The sequence below is a fragment of the Suricata suricatta genome, chromosome 11, assembly GCF_006229205.1.
Source record: "Suricata suricatta isolate VVHF042 chromosome 11, meerkat_22Aug2017_6uvM2_HiC, whole genome shotgun sequence".
NCBI lineage: Eukaryota > Metazoa > Chordata > Mammalia > Carnivora > Herpestidae > Suricata > Suricata suricatta.
Genome location: NC_043710.1, coordinates 68,885,130 through 68,903,666, shown reverse-complemented (window position 1 = coordinate 68,903,666; position 18,537 = coordinate 68,885,130). Strand labels below are relative to the sequence as shown.

Here is an 18,537-nt window from a genome sequence, read left to right as displayed (position 1 = left end):
CACCAAAGACTTAATCATCCATTTCCTACATAAAAGGTAGCTACTTTTTTGCATGGACCTCAAGTATATTGTAGTATAGAGGTGGAATTTAAGGAAAGGTATTAAGCAGGCTGTGTTTTAGCTTATGGGAAAATAATAAATTGTATCATTTATCTTGAATGTATCATAGATAAGCTGCTATATAACAATTGCCACTTCAGATTGTGGTGAAATTAGGTGATTAACTAGTTGTTACTTATCCTTCTAATTTCTGTATAAGTCTAATTACATGAAATAGAAGTTGGGGTTTTGATTTATTACTTTGATTTTCTGTTTGGAGTGTCATTGTAACTACTGTATTATAAATGATGGAAAATAATTGCATATGTTAAAAAAATAATTGTGTTTTATTAAAAAAAAAACAAAAAACCCCAACAACAACAAAAGAAAAAAAAAACAACAAATCTTTAAAAAGATTTTCTTCATTGTAGTATAACAGAGGCTTCCCACATTTAGTAAACATTATCTTATTTGATACTTATATGAACACTTACAGATAGACACTATAGAAATATTCTCCCTATTCGATAGCTGAAAAAGATGTGCTATGTGAATTTAAATGGCTTGCCCAGGGTCTCATGTTTTGACTTCAAGTGATATCTCTTCAAGGATAGTAGTATACTTGTCAAATTTCTAAACATTTCTCACTGAGATTATGAGCTCAGAATTCAGTATTGATTTTGGATTCCAGCTCTGCCATTTATGATCCATGTTGCTCTAAGCAGATGACCTTGTCTTTCTGACATACTTTTTTCTAATCTATAGAGTGGGGATAATAAATAAAACTTACCACTTAGGATAAGGTTGTAAAAGGTAGAAAAATTGTTTACTAAAGTACCTAACATTTAATAACCTCTCAATAAATGTTACCTATTAGCTTTTTCTTAATTTTAATTTTTAAAGGAGAATATATTTATAGCACAATAAAAATACACAACCCTAGGTAGTACAACCTATATTATATTTTATAATTTCATCCTCTAGAGCACAATACAATAAAAATTGGATGGTGTCCAGAGTTGTATGAACAGTAACCTTAACGAATTTTTTTCAGACATTTCTAGTTTTTATTTCACACAGTCTTGGCACTGTAAACAAGCTTCTATTTCACATGTTTTCCCCTGGATCCAGCTAATGCTGTACTAGAAAATTCTACTGAAATCTATAACTAACTAAAAAAAATAATCACTTCAGTTTCTTTTCTTTACTTCAATTTTTATTTAAATTCCAGTTAGTTAACATACAGTGTAATATGCACACACACACACACATCTTTATCCATTTTATCTATTCATCAGTTCATGGATGCTTAGGCTGTTTCCATAGTTCGGCTATTGTAAGTGATGCTGCTATTGGGATGCATGTATCCCTTTGAATTAGGATTTTTGTATTCTTTGGATAAATACATATTAGTGCAATTTTTGGATCATAGACTATTTCTACTTTTAACTTTTTGAGGGAACGCTATACTGTTTTTTAGAGTGGTTTCACCAGTTTGCATTCCCACCAACAGTGCACATCCTTCCCCACATCCTCACCAGCACCTGTTTTTTCTTGTGTTGATTTTGGCTATTCTGACAAGATTTTTGGATCTTATGTGGTGTTATACAAACTTTAGGATTATTTATTGTAGTTCTGTGAAAAATGCTGCTGGTATTTCAATAAGGATTGCATTAAATGCATAAATTGCTTTGGGAAGTATAGACATTTTAATGATACTTATTCTTCCAAACCATGACTGTGGAATATCTTTCTATTTCTTTGTGTTGTCCTGAATTTCTATCATGAGTGTTTTATAGTTTTCAGAGTATCGGTCTTTCACTTCTTTGGTTAGGATTATTCCTAGGTATCTTATGGTTTTTGGTGCAATTGTAAATGGGATTGATTCTTAAATTTCTTTACTGAATTTGTATATCAGTTCTAGCAGTTTTTTGGTGGAGTCTTCAGGGTTTTCTATATAGAGTATCATGTCATCTGCAAATAGTACAAGTTTTAGTACTTCCTTGTCAATGTGGATGCCTTTTGTTTCTTTTTGTTGTCTAATATGTGGCTGTGGCTAGGACCCAAGTAATGGCTCACCAAGTGGTGAGAGAGGACATTCCTGTCTTGTTTCTGACGAGAGATGAAAAAGTCTCAGTTTATTCCCAGTGAGGATGATATTAGCTGTGGGTTTTCACATATGGCCTTTATTATATTGAATATGTTCTCTCTAAACCTATTTTTTTGAGGGTTTTGATGAATGGATGTTATACTTCGTTAAATGCTTTTTGTGTATCTAATTAAATGAGCATATGATTCTTATCCTTTCTCTTATTAATCTGGTGTATAGCTTTGATTGATTTGTGAATATTAAAATACGCTTGCATCCCAGAAATTATTCCCACTTGATTGTGGTGAATGATTCTTTTAATGTATTGTTGGATTCAGTTTGCTAGTATTTTATTGAGAATTTTTACATCCATGTCCATCAAACAGTTTTCTTTTTTAGTGGATTCTTTATCTGGTTTTGATATCAGGGCCTCATAGAATGAATTTGGAAGTGGTCCCTCCCTTTGTATTTTCTGGAATAGTTTGAATGTAAATAATCACTATGATTCTTTTAAACTTAACAACAAAGAAGAAAAATAAAATTATTTATAGTCTCTGGCATGAAACTGACTGGCTTGAAAAAGACAGAGACTAGAGTTAACCCTTGTTATTTGTAGATTTAATTTGTAGATGTTATTTGTAGATTTAATTTTAGATCCGATTTTTCCAAGTAAGTGTAAGTTATAAACCAAACAATTTTAAAACAGTATTTGGAGAAATAAAAGACACAAGGTGAGAGGAGTAAATGGGTTCTATGGTCAAACATGTTGGAAATTTTTCTACTTAAACAAATCAAAACAGCTTTCTATATTGTACAACTTCTCAGATTTCTTATTCTAAGATGTGTTAAAAAGAGTATGTGCCATATATATTTCCCAAATAATTTATTCTAATGATCAACTTTCTATTTATTCTACCCTATAAAGAAATGATAATAGCTATTTGCAGAATAAACATTTAGAATAAAATCCATATTATGTTTGCCCTAAGCTGTTTCCCATGTGTCAATAACTATAATATTATCTTGGATGATACTACAAATTGCATTTCTTGATTTATGAATAAGGCCAATGTACAAAAATATTGTCAATTTCTTGACCAAACAAGAACCCTTAATAGTAGGGTCTTTTATCTCTTCCATCTATTTAAAAGTGAACAGTTTTGCTTGTACCTTGGCTTTGTTTGTTTGTTTGTTTTTTTAATTACAGTTGTAATTATATTTTTTATCTTTTAAATTCTATTTTGAGATAGTTGTAGATTCACATACAAATATTAAAAAATGAGAAATTTCATGTTCCCTTTATTCAAGTCCCCCCAATGGTATCACCTTGAGAACCTATAATATAATATTACAGCCAAGATACTGTCCTTGTAAAAGTCTAGATATAAGACACTTACCTATTAAACTAGCCTTACATGAGGGATGTTGGGCTGTGGTTTTCTTTCTTTCCCTTTTTCTAATGATGTTTTCCTGTTAGCTTCATGTTACTGATTGATTTCTAGTTTGATTCTATTTTGGTAAAATAACACTGTCTGTATGATTTCAATTCTTTTATATCTGTTGAGGTTTATTTTATGGTCTAGGATATGGTCCGTGTTTGTATATGTTTTGTGAACATTCAAAAAGAATGTTTATTCTTTTGTTGTGGTATGAAGTGTTCTGTAAATGTCAATTGGACCTTTTTGGTTAATAGTGTTGTGAGTTCTTCTATATCCTTATAAATATTCTGTCAAGCCTTATCAATTGTCTAGAAAGGGGTGTTAAATTCTCTAACTATGCCATTGTGGATTTGTCTGTTTTTCGTTTCAGTTTTATCAGCTCTTGCTTCATATATTTTGGAGCTCCATTGTTTGGTACATATACATTTAGAAATGCTATGTCTTCTTGGAAGAATGACTCATCATTATATGATGTTTCTCTCTGTTATCTCAGTGTTTACTGTCTACTAATGGCCTTTTTTCATTCAAGCATGAAATTTTCTTGGTGTGATGAGTGATTTGTGTTTGAAACCTAGATATTTTGTATATTATGTTTTGAGACTCTTGATCTTATTAAATCTCATTATAACTGGCTTTCTCTGCTTCAACATCAGCAAGGGAAAGGGAAACAGTTATTGCCTCATAACTGCTAGGTGGGGATAAAAGTCTAGGTTCTCTAATTGACCTGATTTCCATGAAGCCTCTATACTTTGAGAGGTATGAAAGGTAGAAATGCCTCATTATTGCTTCCCACCTGGCCTCCACACATTACACAGATCAAATGGCCTCAATGTCACTGGGTAATAGTAGAGGCCTTGCCTCACTATAGGTCTCCTTTGACACCAATCCAGCAGAGAAGGAGAGAGTCACCTTCTTACTGTAAGGTAGGTATGGAAGTGCAGGTTCTCTGCATCACCTTCATGTAAGGTAGGGGGAATGGTTCCTGACTGCATGGTTGGGATGGAAATCTCTGCTATTTATTTATTAATTTATTATTTATTTATTTATTTTTAAATTTAAATTCAAGTTAGTTAACATATAGTGTAGTCTTGGCTTTAGAAGTAGAACCAAGTGATTCATCTTTTACATATGACACCCAGTACTCATCCCAACAAGTACCCTCCTTAATGCCCATCATGCATTTAGCCCTCCCCTCACCCACCTCCCATTCAGCAACCCTCAGTTTGTTTTCTGTATTTAAAAGTCTCTTAAGGTTTGCTACCCTCTCTGTTTCTAAATTATTTTTCCTTCCTTTCCCCTATTCTCATCTGTTGAGTTTCTCAGTTCCACATATGAGTGAAATCATACAATATCTCTCTCCAACTGACTTATTTCACTTAGTGTATTCCATCCTCATTGTTGCAAATGGCAAGATTTCATTCTTTTTCATCATTGAGTATTATTCCATTATGTATGTATATACATACATATACATATACCACACCTTCTTTATCTATTCATCAGTCAATGAACAGTTGAGTTCTTTCCATAATTTGGCTATTGTTGATAGTGCTGTGATAAACACTGGGGTGCATGTACCCCTTCAAATCAGCATTTTTGTATCCTCTGGATAAATTTCTAGTAGTGCAATTGCTGGGTCATAGGGTAGTTCTATTTTTAATTTTTGAGTAGCCTCCATACCAGAGTGGATGCACTAGTTTGCATTCCCACCAACACCAGAGAAATACAAACAGTTATAAGAAAATTGTATGAAAAATTATATGTCAACAAACTGGAAAATCTGGAAGAAATGGACAAATACCTAGACACCTACACAGTACCAAAACTCAAACAGGAAGAAACAGAAAATTTGAAAAGGCTCATACCAGCAAAGACCCTGAATCTGTTTTCAAAAATCTCCTAACAATAAGAGTTCTGGGCCACATGGCTTCCCAGGGGAATTCTACCAGACTTTTAAAGCAGAGTTAATACTTATTTTCCTCAGAGTTTTCCAAAAAGTGGAAATGGAAGGAAGCTTCCAAACTCATTCTATGAAGCCAGCACTACCTTGATTCCAAAACCAAAGACTCCACTAAAAATGACAATTACAGGTCAATATCCCTGATGAAACTGGATGAAAAATTTTCAACAAGATACTAACAAATCAAATTCAATGGTACATTAAAATAATTTTTCACCATGATCAAGTGAGATTTATTCCTGGGAAATCTCTGCTTCTTAGTCAGACTTCTCTGACACCATGCAGGCAGAGGACTGGGACACAATGTTAATTTGATAATGATTGAGGTCTAGTCACCCCAACCAGCTTTTCTTTCTTCTCTCTTTCTCTCTTCTTCTTTTCTTTTGTTTCATTTCATTTCATTTTCTCTCTTGGTGTTTAAATGGAGTATACTTGTTTTTGCCTAAAAGCTTTCTGCCCTACTCCTTGACTTTTAACTACAGAGAGCAAGTTTTTATTGCTTTTTTGCTTTTGTTTTTGTCTAACCCTCTTGCTATTTTCAGGCTTATTCAGCAATAGATCTTGGATATATAAGGCAAAAAGAAATCACAAGGGACTCACTAACATGGTCAAGAGATCCCAGGGTCTCTAGCTAGTCTGCCTTATCTTCACCATTCATATTATTCTGTTTTATATACAATATACAGAGATTTAAATTGTACTTAGAGGAATAGGGAAATGTCTGTCTACTCCACTTTTCCATAAGTGGAAATCTATGTACTTTTGTTAGTTTATTGACTGTAATTCTTCTATATTTTGGGCCATATAAAAAGTCCATTGTTTTTGCACAAAGATTTCTTTTAAGACACCCACCCAGAGTGGAGTGACTAGTGCTCGGTCAGATAACAGAAGCAGGGTTGGGAATGTATCAGTGACCAAAGTCTTGCTATGTCTTTGGTAACCTGCAGAAGGCAGAATGGGACATAAACATGTAATACTTCTGCTGTAGTCTGAAGTATGATGGTTATCTAAGAGGAAAAGCACTTGTGCCATCGTTTATGTTGAGAACTGAAATAACCATGCTTTTAATGGAATCCATTTCTATTAGAATGTACAATTTTGAGGTAAACTATGGTTATCAGATTTAAGCATTTGGCAGACATTTTCTTGATATTGAACAAAATAAGTATGTCATTTAAAAGAAAACAACTGCTGATATTTTTCACCAATGATACAATTTTAGTTTTCAAACAAAAACAGAATTTTGAAAATTTCAGTTCCATCACTATAAGCTCAAGAGCTTGTTAATACTTTAAGACATTTCTGATGAGATGATTTATTGGTGATACTAATGAATGTCATTTTTCGATATTATGTAACGAGATATTTCAAACTTTGACAGATCTACAGGTCTCAGGAAGCCAATATTTTGCAGACGACTTATGATTGATATTACAAAATAAATATGAGGATAAATCCATTCATGATGTAAGAGACATTTGAGAAGAATTTAACATAACAAGTGCAAAAACTTCATTTATATGGGTTCAGATTTGACAGTGAAACTCAGTTTTTAAGAAATTACCACTTGTTGAGTTTTGTTGTACAAAAATAGATCCATAATTATCAGAAAATATTTTAAAAAATACTTCTCCTTATTCTAACTTTGTATCTGTGTGAGACTGAGTTTTCTCCAGTTTTCAACCAAATTCCATATTATCCTACATTGATTATGGAAGCAGACATAGAATCCAGATGTCTTCTTTTTTTGCAAAAATATAAAACAATGCCATGTTACCTTCTATTTTTATAAAATATATTAAATTATGTTACTTATATGCATGTAATGAGTAATTTTGTCATTTTAATGAATAAATAAATGTTTTCAATTTTTTCTTAGTTTTAGCTTTAAAAATGGTAAGTAGAAATAAATATAACCCACATTAACAAAAACTGGAGTTCTCCATATTTTATATGAGTTGTAAATAGATACTGCAGTCAAAATATTTTAGATAACAAAGCAGTCCTACACAAGATGTAGTTACTTTGTCTTTGGTATCTTGAAGTTTCTCAACTCATATTTGTTAGATAAATAAATGCATAAAAATAGAATACACCTAGAACAGGTGCATTATTATTTTGCTCCTTAAAGATCTTCTGGGACCTTAAATGGAAAATAAAATTATCCTTTAGCAAACAGCTATTTTCTTCAGCAGTAAATTCAAATGATGAAAAAATATATAAAAGCTCTCTATTATAGATAAACACATATCATGAAGACTAATAACTTTGCTAAATTATAAGGGAAGTTGACTATTTAAGATTACAAAGACAGGAGTAGGGAGAAGAAAACATTTCTTGTGTATATAGTGTAGCTAGATGTGTGTACATTCTCACAGTAGTCTAAACACGTAATTATTAAATACACGTTTAAAATGAGGAATAAGATACTCATACATAATGTTAAAACTGATACTCAAATATATTGCTATATGCCTTCAAAATCAGTGTCTCAAACCACTTTATGGGGCCCTGCTCCACTCTGGGAAATTCTCTCTCTTTCTCTCGTGTGGCTTTCCAAGATGGGGTTTGCCAGAACATTATGCCAGCACCTCTTAATTCATAGGAAGGATGACACGTGCCTTAAATAAATTACTTTACTTTCTCAATATACACATTTGGCAAGGACAATTTGCATTCCAGTACAACTAGTCGGAGGGAGTAGAAACAGAAGAATCATTCAAAACTATATAATATATAGGGCCCAACATGCTATTTTTTTCTTTTGCTTTACTTTTTCTTTCTTTCTTTTTTTTTTAAGAGAGATCTCAGGCTATAACATTTGTTGCTAAAAGTTTACCAAGTACCAAGCAATAATATCCCCAAACTCTAAACTATTTTGTTTTTAAGGTTTTGTTTTCTGGTTAAAAAATGTAATAAAACTGTGAGTTTCTACTACCCAAATGTCTGAACAATGTCTTTGAGCCTAAAGAAATCTGTGTCCACAAAATTTAGAATGCCTCCTAATGTTCAAAAAGTCAGTTTTGAACAGGCAATCACTGCATCAGAATACATTTATTGTATCTGGCATTCTAATGGCCAGATAAAATAAATGTATTCTGATCTTGCCACCTTTCTGCTTTGGGAAAGAAGGCACTGATTAAGAATTTAACAGGCATTTCATATATAGGAATTATGCTTGACTTCTTTTTTGTGAACCTAGTACACAAATATTACTCTTCCCTGAGTATAGCTTCTGCGTTGATCTTGTAAAACATACATATAAAGCAATCCTTATTTTATTTCAGGCTTTTTCAGAAGTTAATGTTATCTCCTGATTAGAGAAGCACATTCAAAGCAAACCCACTTGGAAAGTTGTACACAAGATACTTGTCTGAATTCCCTACATGTTATTTGAAGGGTCCTGTTTTCCTGGCGAACTTGGAGTGAGGAGAAAAGAGGCGATCCATTGAGCCAAATGAGCAGCTCATTCAACTGGAAGGAGACACATTGCTTCCTAAACTCACTGGAGTAACTATGTAAAATGATGCTTTAGTTTAACCAGTGAATATTAAATATCAGAGGGATGTTGTGAGGATTAAATCATCTAACCTGTGAGAAATGAGAATGTCTGGCACACAGAAATTCTTATTGGTATTATGATCAGGAACATTGCCTAATCAGAATACCAATAAGTTTGCCAAGGTGGTAATTCTGGGGAGTTAAATAACCACAGTTGGAAAAGTTTTCTTGTTCTGAGGTCCTTACAACTTTTCACTTCTGTTCTAAGTCAGTGAACACCAATCTATACCAAGCTGTTCAGCTTTCTGATTCCACCAGAATGGGTAAGATGTGCCAGAGAGGACTGGAGCCTTCCCATCACTAGAATTTTTCACTCCACTGAAATAATCTCTTTGGCATTAAGATTTACAGTTAGTCTCAATGGCATTTAGTTTTTGAGTTTGTGTGATGATTTCCGGAAGTCCTAATAAGTCCATTTCTCATGTACAGACACTGAAAACTAGGCCATTTTTTGAGACTTCAGTGTGACTAGCTGCTAGTCTTTCTCTTCAAATATGCACAGTTACAAAACATCATTCAAAATTTCAAAACTTCCATTTTCTTTCATTAAAGCCCAGAGCTCTTTTTTTTTTTTTTTTTTTTACTTTCTTGAACTGCTGAAGTCCTAGCAAATGAAGAGGTAAGATAATTCCCAGGGATGTGTCTGGCAGTCACAAAAAAAAAAAAAAATAGAAAGGGTTGAAGGGCTGCTGGAAAGGAAAGTTCTGGAGAATCATAATAGCATTTATTTTAGAAGAGCTATCATAGGAAGATAAACTAGATATTTTAATAGTGTATAGACTGAGAGGCCAAAAGAAGGACCAAATATGAGAAGTCAGTGGGAGCTGTTTTAGAACCATACTCAATGTGTTGCTCTCTTGTCTGTCTCACATTTGGTTACCAACTCTAAGTAATACTCTTGTCCTACTCTAACCAACTCATCTGCATCTCAATCTCACTAACTGAAAACAAGCCCTTACTATCCACCATCCCCTCAACAGCTCACTGATTAATCTTCCTGCATTCTGCTAAGGCTGCTAGTTTCATACCTTGCTGACATACAGAGATCATGTCAACTTCCTCCTGGCCTCTCCTGAACACACTGTCTATAGCAGTGTTTCATGAAACAAGGTATATAGACATATTCTTGAAAATAAAAACATTACATCATGATTTTTAAACTCTGGGTTTTCAAATATACTTCTTTTACAGGGAAGCTATAAGAGACATTTACTTGGAACAAACTTTAGTTTCTTAATTCCCTAGGGATCTTTGGGCATATTTTAGGGGTCTATAACATTTTTTCCTCCAGAGAAGATTGAGAAACAATGGTACATATGATATATACCTTTATATACCTCTTTATACCTCTTCTTATTTCCCATTGCAAAGTTAATATTTTAGTCATATACAACTTCTAATTATTTTGGTAACTAATTTCACACTTTCACACCTCTCTTCCACTGCACATGTTGTTCTTTCTGTTGGAAATGCCTTTCTTCTTCTCTTCTTGGTGAATAACTATTGATATTTCAAAATCCACTTCTATTTTTTGTCTTTTAAGGAAATATTTCTGGTTTATTTCTGGGTTCTTAGCTCATTGTATACTATCATATTGTGTTTTTCCCCACGTATTCATGAGGTATTTCCTCATTAGATGGCAAGCTCCTTGAGGTCAGAAACTATGTAATTGTTATCTTTATGCGCCCTTGTATGTCCATAATTGATTAGGGTAACAGGGTCATACAGGGTTCTTTCCATGGAATAGAACTAGGATTTTTCCTTAACCTGGAACTTTTTGTTCTCCCACATGAGGTAGGTTAGTCCCTGTCTTTGAATGGCCACATAGGGATGTTGTCCTGGTGGCATCTCAGCACAGTATGGGATGTGGGAGTGAATACACAGGTGTCTTCCATCTGTACATTTCCATGATCCTAAGTTGCACTTAAGATTGTGAACACAACTTTAAATTAGATTTGTTTCTTGTTCTTGCACCTTTATCCCTTTTGGGTAATAGGAGCTATCTTTTCCCTTGTCTCTTTGTTTTTGGGAATTCCCCTGAAAAGCTCTTTATCTCCAGAAATGCTGTCTATCTTTGGGTCTATCTCAACAATATTTTCCCACCTTTCTCCCTCTTTATTTTTCTACCACACCTGGCCCTTAATGATCTATTATCTCAGGAGTCAGTCTATACTTGGTTTCTAAGCTGATTGTCAGAAAAATTAATTAGTGATAACTGAGTCATCAGCAACTAATCCCAATTTAACATAATTATAGCTGCCACTTATTGAAGAAATATCATAAATTCCTTACATGTATTTTATCATTTAATCTTTACATAAATTATTATTCATAGCTACATTTGAGAGATGGCAAAACCAAGGCCCAGAAGTAAAATAATTTATTCAAAATAATATATCTTAGAAGTGGTGGAGTTTGGATCAAATCTGAATCAGTTTGATTGCTTTTAACCACTTTGCTAAACTGTTGGTCCTCCCTCAGCCCCCAACACACATACCACTACTGATTTGGCATTAGCAGCATTATAAACCTTGAAATACAAGATACCATGGGCAGTCAGAGATTTGGACATGAAAATATCCTTCTTTGAATCTAATACCCCATTCTGCACGGGGACCAGCTTTTTAGCCAAATCAGAACACTACCTTTTATATTGCAGACTTATTTGTCTTTGATTTTTCTAAGAACACGAGTCTCTTTTACACAATTCACAAGTGGCACATTTTCAATATTTATTTCAGCATTGAAATCTAGGAAGAAAGCTGAGGTAACATAAATAACTTCAGTATTGAAAACACAATTCCTTTATCTCAGGACTGACTGTGAGAATTTGTTGAATGGGATGTATGTTACACACATCTCAAAAGGCTAGAAATAAACAAAGGACAGTGATAACCAGGGGGTTCAGTTAAAACGGACAAGTCCATTTCACCTGTGTTTACTGAGAGAGAAGAATGCAGTAGCTGTCTTTGCTCCTGCTTCTCCAGTCCTGCTCTCCTCACACTATACTCACTTGAGCACTACTTGTAAGCCCAGACATTCCACATCCCACCCTATCCTGGTTTTAAAATGTGTCCGGCGAACAAAACTGACTCCCAGATCTTTGATTCTTATACCCTTGCCCACTGAAAGGAACCATTGTTTCTGAAGAAATATAACTGATTCCAAGCCTGAGGGAGTATGGCACAAGATGATTCTAGAATACATTGCTATACCAGTAAGAAAGAAAATGCTGAAAAGAATCATGGGGATGTGAAACAGAGGCATAAGAGACAGCTTAAAGGTGTGCCCATGGGTGAAATCTGGGGCCATTTGAGCATTGAGATAATTATGCACCTTAATGAATTATATACTACAGAAAAAAATTGAAAATCTTTACTCCATACCATAGATATATTGATACCAATAGACAGATCGTAGAATGGAAGGAAGAAGGAAGAAGGAAGGGAGGAAGGAAGGGGGGCTCTTGCTAACAGTAGAATCCTGAGTGCTAAGAAATGTAAAGGGAGTGCTGAATCTGGAAAGTTATCATTTTGTAACCATCAATGGAGGGCAACTTTAGGAGAAAGCAGGATATTTGCATCATATTAAAAATGCCTCCATGTAGTCAATTTATTATTTTGAAGGAGAAAAATTGGTCATTATAGAGTGGGGAGATTGGACCACACCTGGAGCAGATGATCAAATTAACATTGCCAGCGTAGGACAGATGGTTGTCCTGTGCCCAGATGTGATACCCTCTTAGAAAGATGCAAAGTCACCTCTTGTAGAATTCTGGCTAAGAAATTTTATTTAAAAATGGAGGGATGGAAAGCATTTTCCCCACATGTCTATCTCCTTTAAAAAAACTGTAAAAATATTTCAAATTAAAAGAGGCTAAGGAGACATGACAACCAAATGTTAACTGCCCCTAAAACTGGCTCCTGTACAGAGAAAAAAAATTATATAAAGGATATTATGGGCCTATTGAAAAAAAATGGAAATATTAGATTAGAATAAAGCTTGATATAAATATAGAATTTACTAAAGTTAATGACTGGTTGGTGGCTATGTAAGAGAATATTCTTACTCTATGGAAGAATACACTGACATATCCAGGGGTAAAGTGTTGGAGTTTATACAACTCACCTTCAAGTGGTTCAGATTGGGAAAGAGAGAAAGCAAACAAGATATAAAGTAAACAGTAAGGGCATCTGGGTATATGCATGTATTTTGTACTGTTTTATTGCTCTAATTTTTCTGTAGGCTTAAAATTATTTCTGAGTAAAAGTTTAAAGGAAAGAGTACAAAAATGTGCCTTTGATCAGGGAAAATCTTTGCTGATAGCTCAGATCAACGTTTTCTAAGATTTTTCCACTGGTGTATTGGCAACACACAACATGGATAAATCAGCTAAGTGATGAGTTATGCAATTTCAAGTGCCTTAGGCTTCATTTATGTATTCAGTTATCAAAAGCTTATTGAACATCAATTATGACCAGATAATATGCCATGATATGCTTTTCTTCTCAAGAAAGCATACTAGACTATGTATGAAAGAGAATAAAGTACTGGAAAATTTTTTAAAAATTCACAACCATAATTTATTAATAGTAGCAAATTCTTTGTGATAAACCTGATGTTCTGTACTTACCTCTGTGCATTAGAAGCTCATTTGGAAGCCACTGGCTGAGTTGACACAGCTCAAGCCACTTTCTTTTTCAGACTTGAGACCCAGACAAGTGTGGCTTCCCTACTTATTTCTGGGACCAACTAATGTCCCTGAGTAACAAAGTTCCATGTTTTATCACTGCTAGAAAACCTGCCTGAAAAATGTGTAAAGTACCCCTGTTCCCTTAAGGATGGAACCCAACTCTGCAGAGTCCTTAAGACAGAATTTGTAGTCCTACACTGTTAACCTCTGGCAAACTCCAATGGGACACACCATCCTCCCAGATGGTGACTGCCAACTTGTGTGTGCACCTTTCCCCAATATAGCCTCCTAGACACCTGGGATCCATGCACTGCCTTCTTACATAATTGAGGTACAGCTTGATATATTTATCACTCACCCTCAAGAAACTCTCAATCCACTCTGGGTCATCAGAATACTATGGAAAGGACTCTTGGGTTTTGGCACTTGATAATTCTCAGAACAGGTTTGGTTCTGTCACTTAATGAAGGAGTGGTTATAGGCAAATCATATAATATCTATAGTCATGTTTCCTCTCTTTAAACTGGAAATAATGGTGCTATCTTTCTCAGAGGATGGTTGTAATAAGGGAGATAGTGCTATACAAAATGTTTGGCACAGTGCCTTGCAAATAGTGATTAGAAGGAAAATTTTAACCATTAATATTACTTATGAAAGATGAATATAATTTTTATTTTAATGGCTAGACACAGGATTGCTCTTTAGGGTGATATACTTCTTGTTTAAATTGCTTCTTGAGGAGAGCAAGGCCCCAAGGTTGTGGATTGGAAGGGTACAGGGATACGAAAGACATAGTAAAAGTACTCTGCATCATTGAGCAACAAAAGTTGGATAAAACAATCACAATGACAAGAAAACAAGACAAAAAAAGTTAAGAAGAGGGACCCCTGGGTGGCTCAGTAGCTTAAGCACCTGACTCTTGATTTCAGCTTAGCTCATTATCTCAGGGTCATGATCTCAAGCCCCATGGAGCCTGCTTAAGATTCTCCTTCTCCCCCCACCCCGTGCCCCTCGCCCCCTTACTCTCTCTCTCTTTCTATCTCTCTCTCTCAAAATAACTTCAGAAAAGTTAAAAATAAAGAAATGAGAGAAAGATTTATTTACATGGTAGGGTGCCAAGGAGTTCATTAGGAGGTAGATTGTTTAGTGTTAAATGTTGAGTTGTCGAAATTGCTACAAATTGGCCCCGTCTTCCCAAATCTCCCATTAAATCTATGACTTGAGTGAATGTTCTTGGTTGGTTGGTTGGTTGGTTGGTTGGTTGGTTGGTTTTGTTTATAGTTTGTTTCCATAATGTGTATTGAGGTGGAAAAAGTGTGTTTCATGACTAGGACAACACTGAGCAGAGAATGAACAGGTGCTAAAGGGAAGAGCAAGCAAGACTGAAAGCTTTGTAGGAAAAGTAGGACCTAGAAGAGTCTCTGAGAAGGAATCTTTGACAAAGTAGAGAAATCTTGAGGGATAATGGGATGGTTACTTAACCTAATATATGGTTTTTATCTTTCTTATAGATAAGAGAATGGGCTTGACTCCAAGAGCCTCATTCCCAAAGTGTTTTAAACTAGATAAAATACTAAAACTTGCAAAGTATGATAGATACACAGTCCTTTGTCTATAATTCCGAAATACAAAATGGTCTGACAATGTTTTGTTTAGCACCAATACTCTATTAGTGGAAAAACCTGACCTTATTCACCCTTCAGCTGCCAACCATCTTTCTTTATTGCCATGGTGGGTGTATTCATCCATCTTGCTGAAGAGTTGTATGTGTTGGATTATGGTGTTCCACTCAGACTCTTTGAGGATTATTGGCCACATAGGCAATATGTACCTGTCCTTATTAAGAAAACTTGGTATTCTTAAATATCTGGACTGGGATTTTGAATAAGAGATTGTAAACATGAGTTCAGAAAAACGGAGGAAAATTTAAATGAGTGAAAAAAGGAATTACCTTCCAATGTATTCCTAAAACTGAAATTGGCAGCTTTATCCATGGAATCCGATTCATACTGGGTCAGACTTAGGCAAAATTCCACATCAGCAGAGGAGGGGAGCCTCGGGGTCCTGGCTTTGTCGTGGTTTCCGGGATTGCGCAGTAATGGTCCCTCCGGAGTTCCATCACATAGAGCTTGACGGCTGTTGTACTCCTCCAACCGGGTACAGATGATCTACACAAAAACCTTTATATTAAAGGAGTTATGGCTGAAAATTATTATCAAGAGGTTAACATTTTAAAGTAAACTGTTAAGGGGAGCCCTGGGTGGCTCCGTTGGTTAAAGGTCCCACTTCAGCTCAGGTCATGATCTGGTGGTTTGTGGCTTCAAGACCCATAAAGGGCTCTGTGCTGACAGCTCAGAGTCTAGAACCTGCTTCAGATTCTGTGTCTCCCTCTATCTCTGCTTCTCCCCTGCTCACACTCTGTCTGTCTCTCTCAAAAATAAATATACATTAAAAAAATTAAAGTAAACTGAAGCAGGCCATCTGAGGGTTGCAGGGCAGCATAAGCAGTGAAAGTTAAAGTCTAGGACAGACTTCTAGTCTTGCATCTACTTAAGAAAATGAATTAAATTTCCTAAATTGCGTCTACCAAATGAGGATAATAATAGCTACTGCATATAATTTTGTCAAATGTTTATTTGAGGTGAAAATTAATCTGACAAACATCCGTTAAACATCTGTTATGTGACTTTGCTGGTTGGGTGCCCATGAAGCTAGCCCTACTGCAGAGTCACCCTGTGCCATCACCCGTTTTCTTATATGTATGCCTTCTTTTTTGGCTCTAACAAGTTTCATGGCTTACGTGGCAACTGCATGGTAAGAACTCCCTAGTTCCTATCTCTGCTTTAAAACCACTTCTCTGAACTCTGAACCTTCTCAATTCATCTTGGACATCCTGTTTCAGTGTTATCTCACATATATCTTAAATGGAACATTTAAAATCCAAAAACCTGTTCCTCTCTCTACATTTCTTACCACACCAATCATCCTCCTATTCAAACTGGAAAAGAATCATCATTTTTAAACTGGTGAGAGACTGGTGAGTTTTCATTTGTATTTTATTCTCTTATGGCTTTCACATTGAAATCGTTAACAAATTGTCTCACTTCTACCTCTAGAATATAGCTTGAATCTGGGAATTATTCTTCAATTTGCTTAAAAATTGTGTGATCTGACTGCTAAAGTCAGATTGACTACCCTTTTCTGGGCATTACTTGTGCTTCTGCATGCTATGACTCTGTTCATGACTAAACATGCTCACTCCTTACCATGGATGGGTCTGATATCCAACCTCAACCTCAAGGCCAAGGCAATATTACAGGACAAACAGAATGGGGCACTCAGTCATTTAAGCGTCCAACTCCTGACTTTCGCTCAGGTCATTATCTCTTGGTTTGTGAGTTCAAGCCCTGCATCTCATGAGAGATTCTCTCTCTCTCCCCCTCACTTTCTCTCTCTCTCTGTCCCTCCCCTGTTCATGCTTGCCCTCTCTCACACAATAAATAAAACATCAAAAATTAAAAAAAAAGACTCTGTCAACTCTGACTTCAAAAGTAATTCAAGAATCTGACTCTAAATATGAGGAGTTTTTATGAATTCTTCACTGAATTATTTGCAATGATTTCATTTATATGTAGGCAGAAGAATAGACTATGATAAAAAGTAATTTGCTAAATAAGTCAAAAAGCACTTTTTCAGTATAAATGTCAAATTAAAATTCTAAAGGATTAAAAATATCACATAAGTTAATAGGCAGGTTTATCTTTATTTTTTGTCTCAGTACTATATAAATTTATTCATCTTAAAACCATTGATGCCTTAGATTCAGTGAGAGCAATGAACTAAATAGAAAGATATTAATTCTAATTTAGAACAAACACACAGGAGAAGTCACCCTGCCATCACTGACTGTTCATAACAAGCACATCCTTCCACAGGATGCCTGTGTCCACTGAGTAGATAAGATTATTCTTTGCCAAACTTAGACTTAATTTACTTTACATTCCCCTGATAAACAATATCATCTCCTTTGGAAAATGTGACCTCCATGAGGACAACTTTATTATTATTGTCATTGTTATTATTATTATTATTAATCAGAATCTGGAATAGAGGCTCAATAAATATTTGATGGATAAATTAACAAATCAATGGAAGAACCAATGAATCTTCAACAGCAACGTGTTAAACACCCTTTTCCCCTCGTTCTATTGATACCAACCTCTGCCCTAAAAGATTTTTTTTTAATGTATCATCTTTATTGAACATATATTGAGGCCCTATTATATTCCACACCATTAGGAAGACATCTCTGTGTATGTACATTTTTAAAACTTCACACAACTAGTTCATAGGTTTATATGATTTTATCCCTACTTTAGTGATGAAGACACTGAGTCCAAGTGTGGGAGAGTACAAAAGGCTAGTAGCCTTTAAAATCCTGTCTCATGGGGTACCTGGGTGGCCCAGTCAGCTGGGTTACCTACTTTCAATTTCGGCTCGGGGCCTGTGGTCTCATAGTTTGTGAGATGGAACCCTGTGTCCGGCTCTGTGCTGAGAGCCCAAAGCATTCTTGGGATCCTTTTTGCCTCTCCCCTGCTTGTACTTTCTTTTTCTCTCTCAAAATATATAAACATAAAACATTTAATGAATAAATATTTATAATCCTGTCTTATTATTGATACTTTTATGGACAACAGGCAAGGTGCATGGAAAAGTTATTTTAGAAGTAAAATTCCTTCCTGGTCACTTGTTTGCA

At 35.0% G+C, this 18,537-nt stretch overlaps 1 protein-coding gene across 1 annotated transcript in view; it reads right to left on the bottom strand.

Moving 5' to 3' along the window:
- The window catches only part of TYR (tyrosinase), a 96,793-nt gene that overhangs the window by 70,520 nt on the left and 7,736 nt on the right, over nt 1–18,537 (bottom strand). Inside the window, exon 2 of the mRNA XM_029914688.1 lies at nt 15,733–15,949. Coding sequence (XP_029770548.1) covers nt 15,733–15,949 — 217 coding nt within the window. The remainder of the gene's footprint in view (nt 1–15,732; nt 15,950–18,537) is intronic.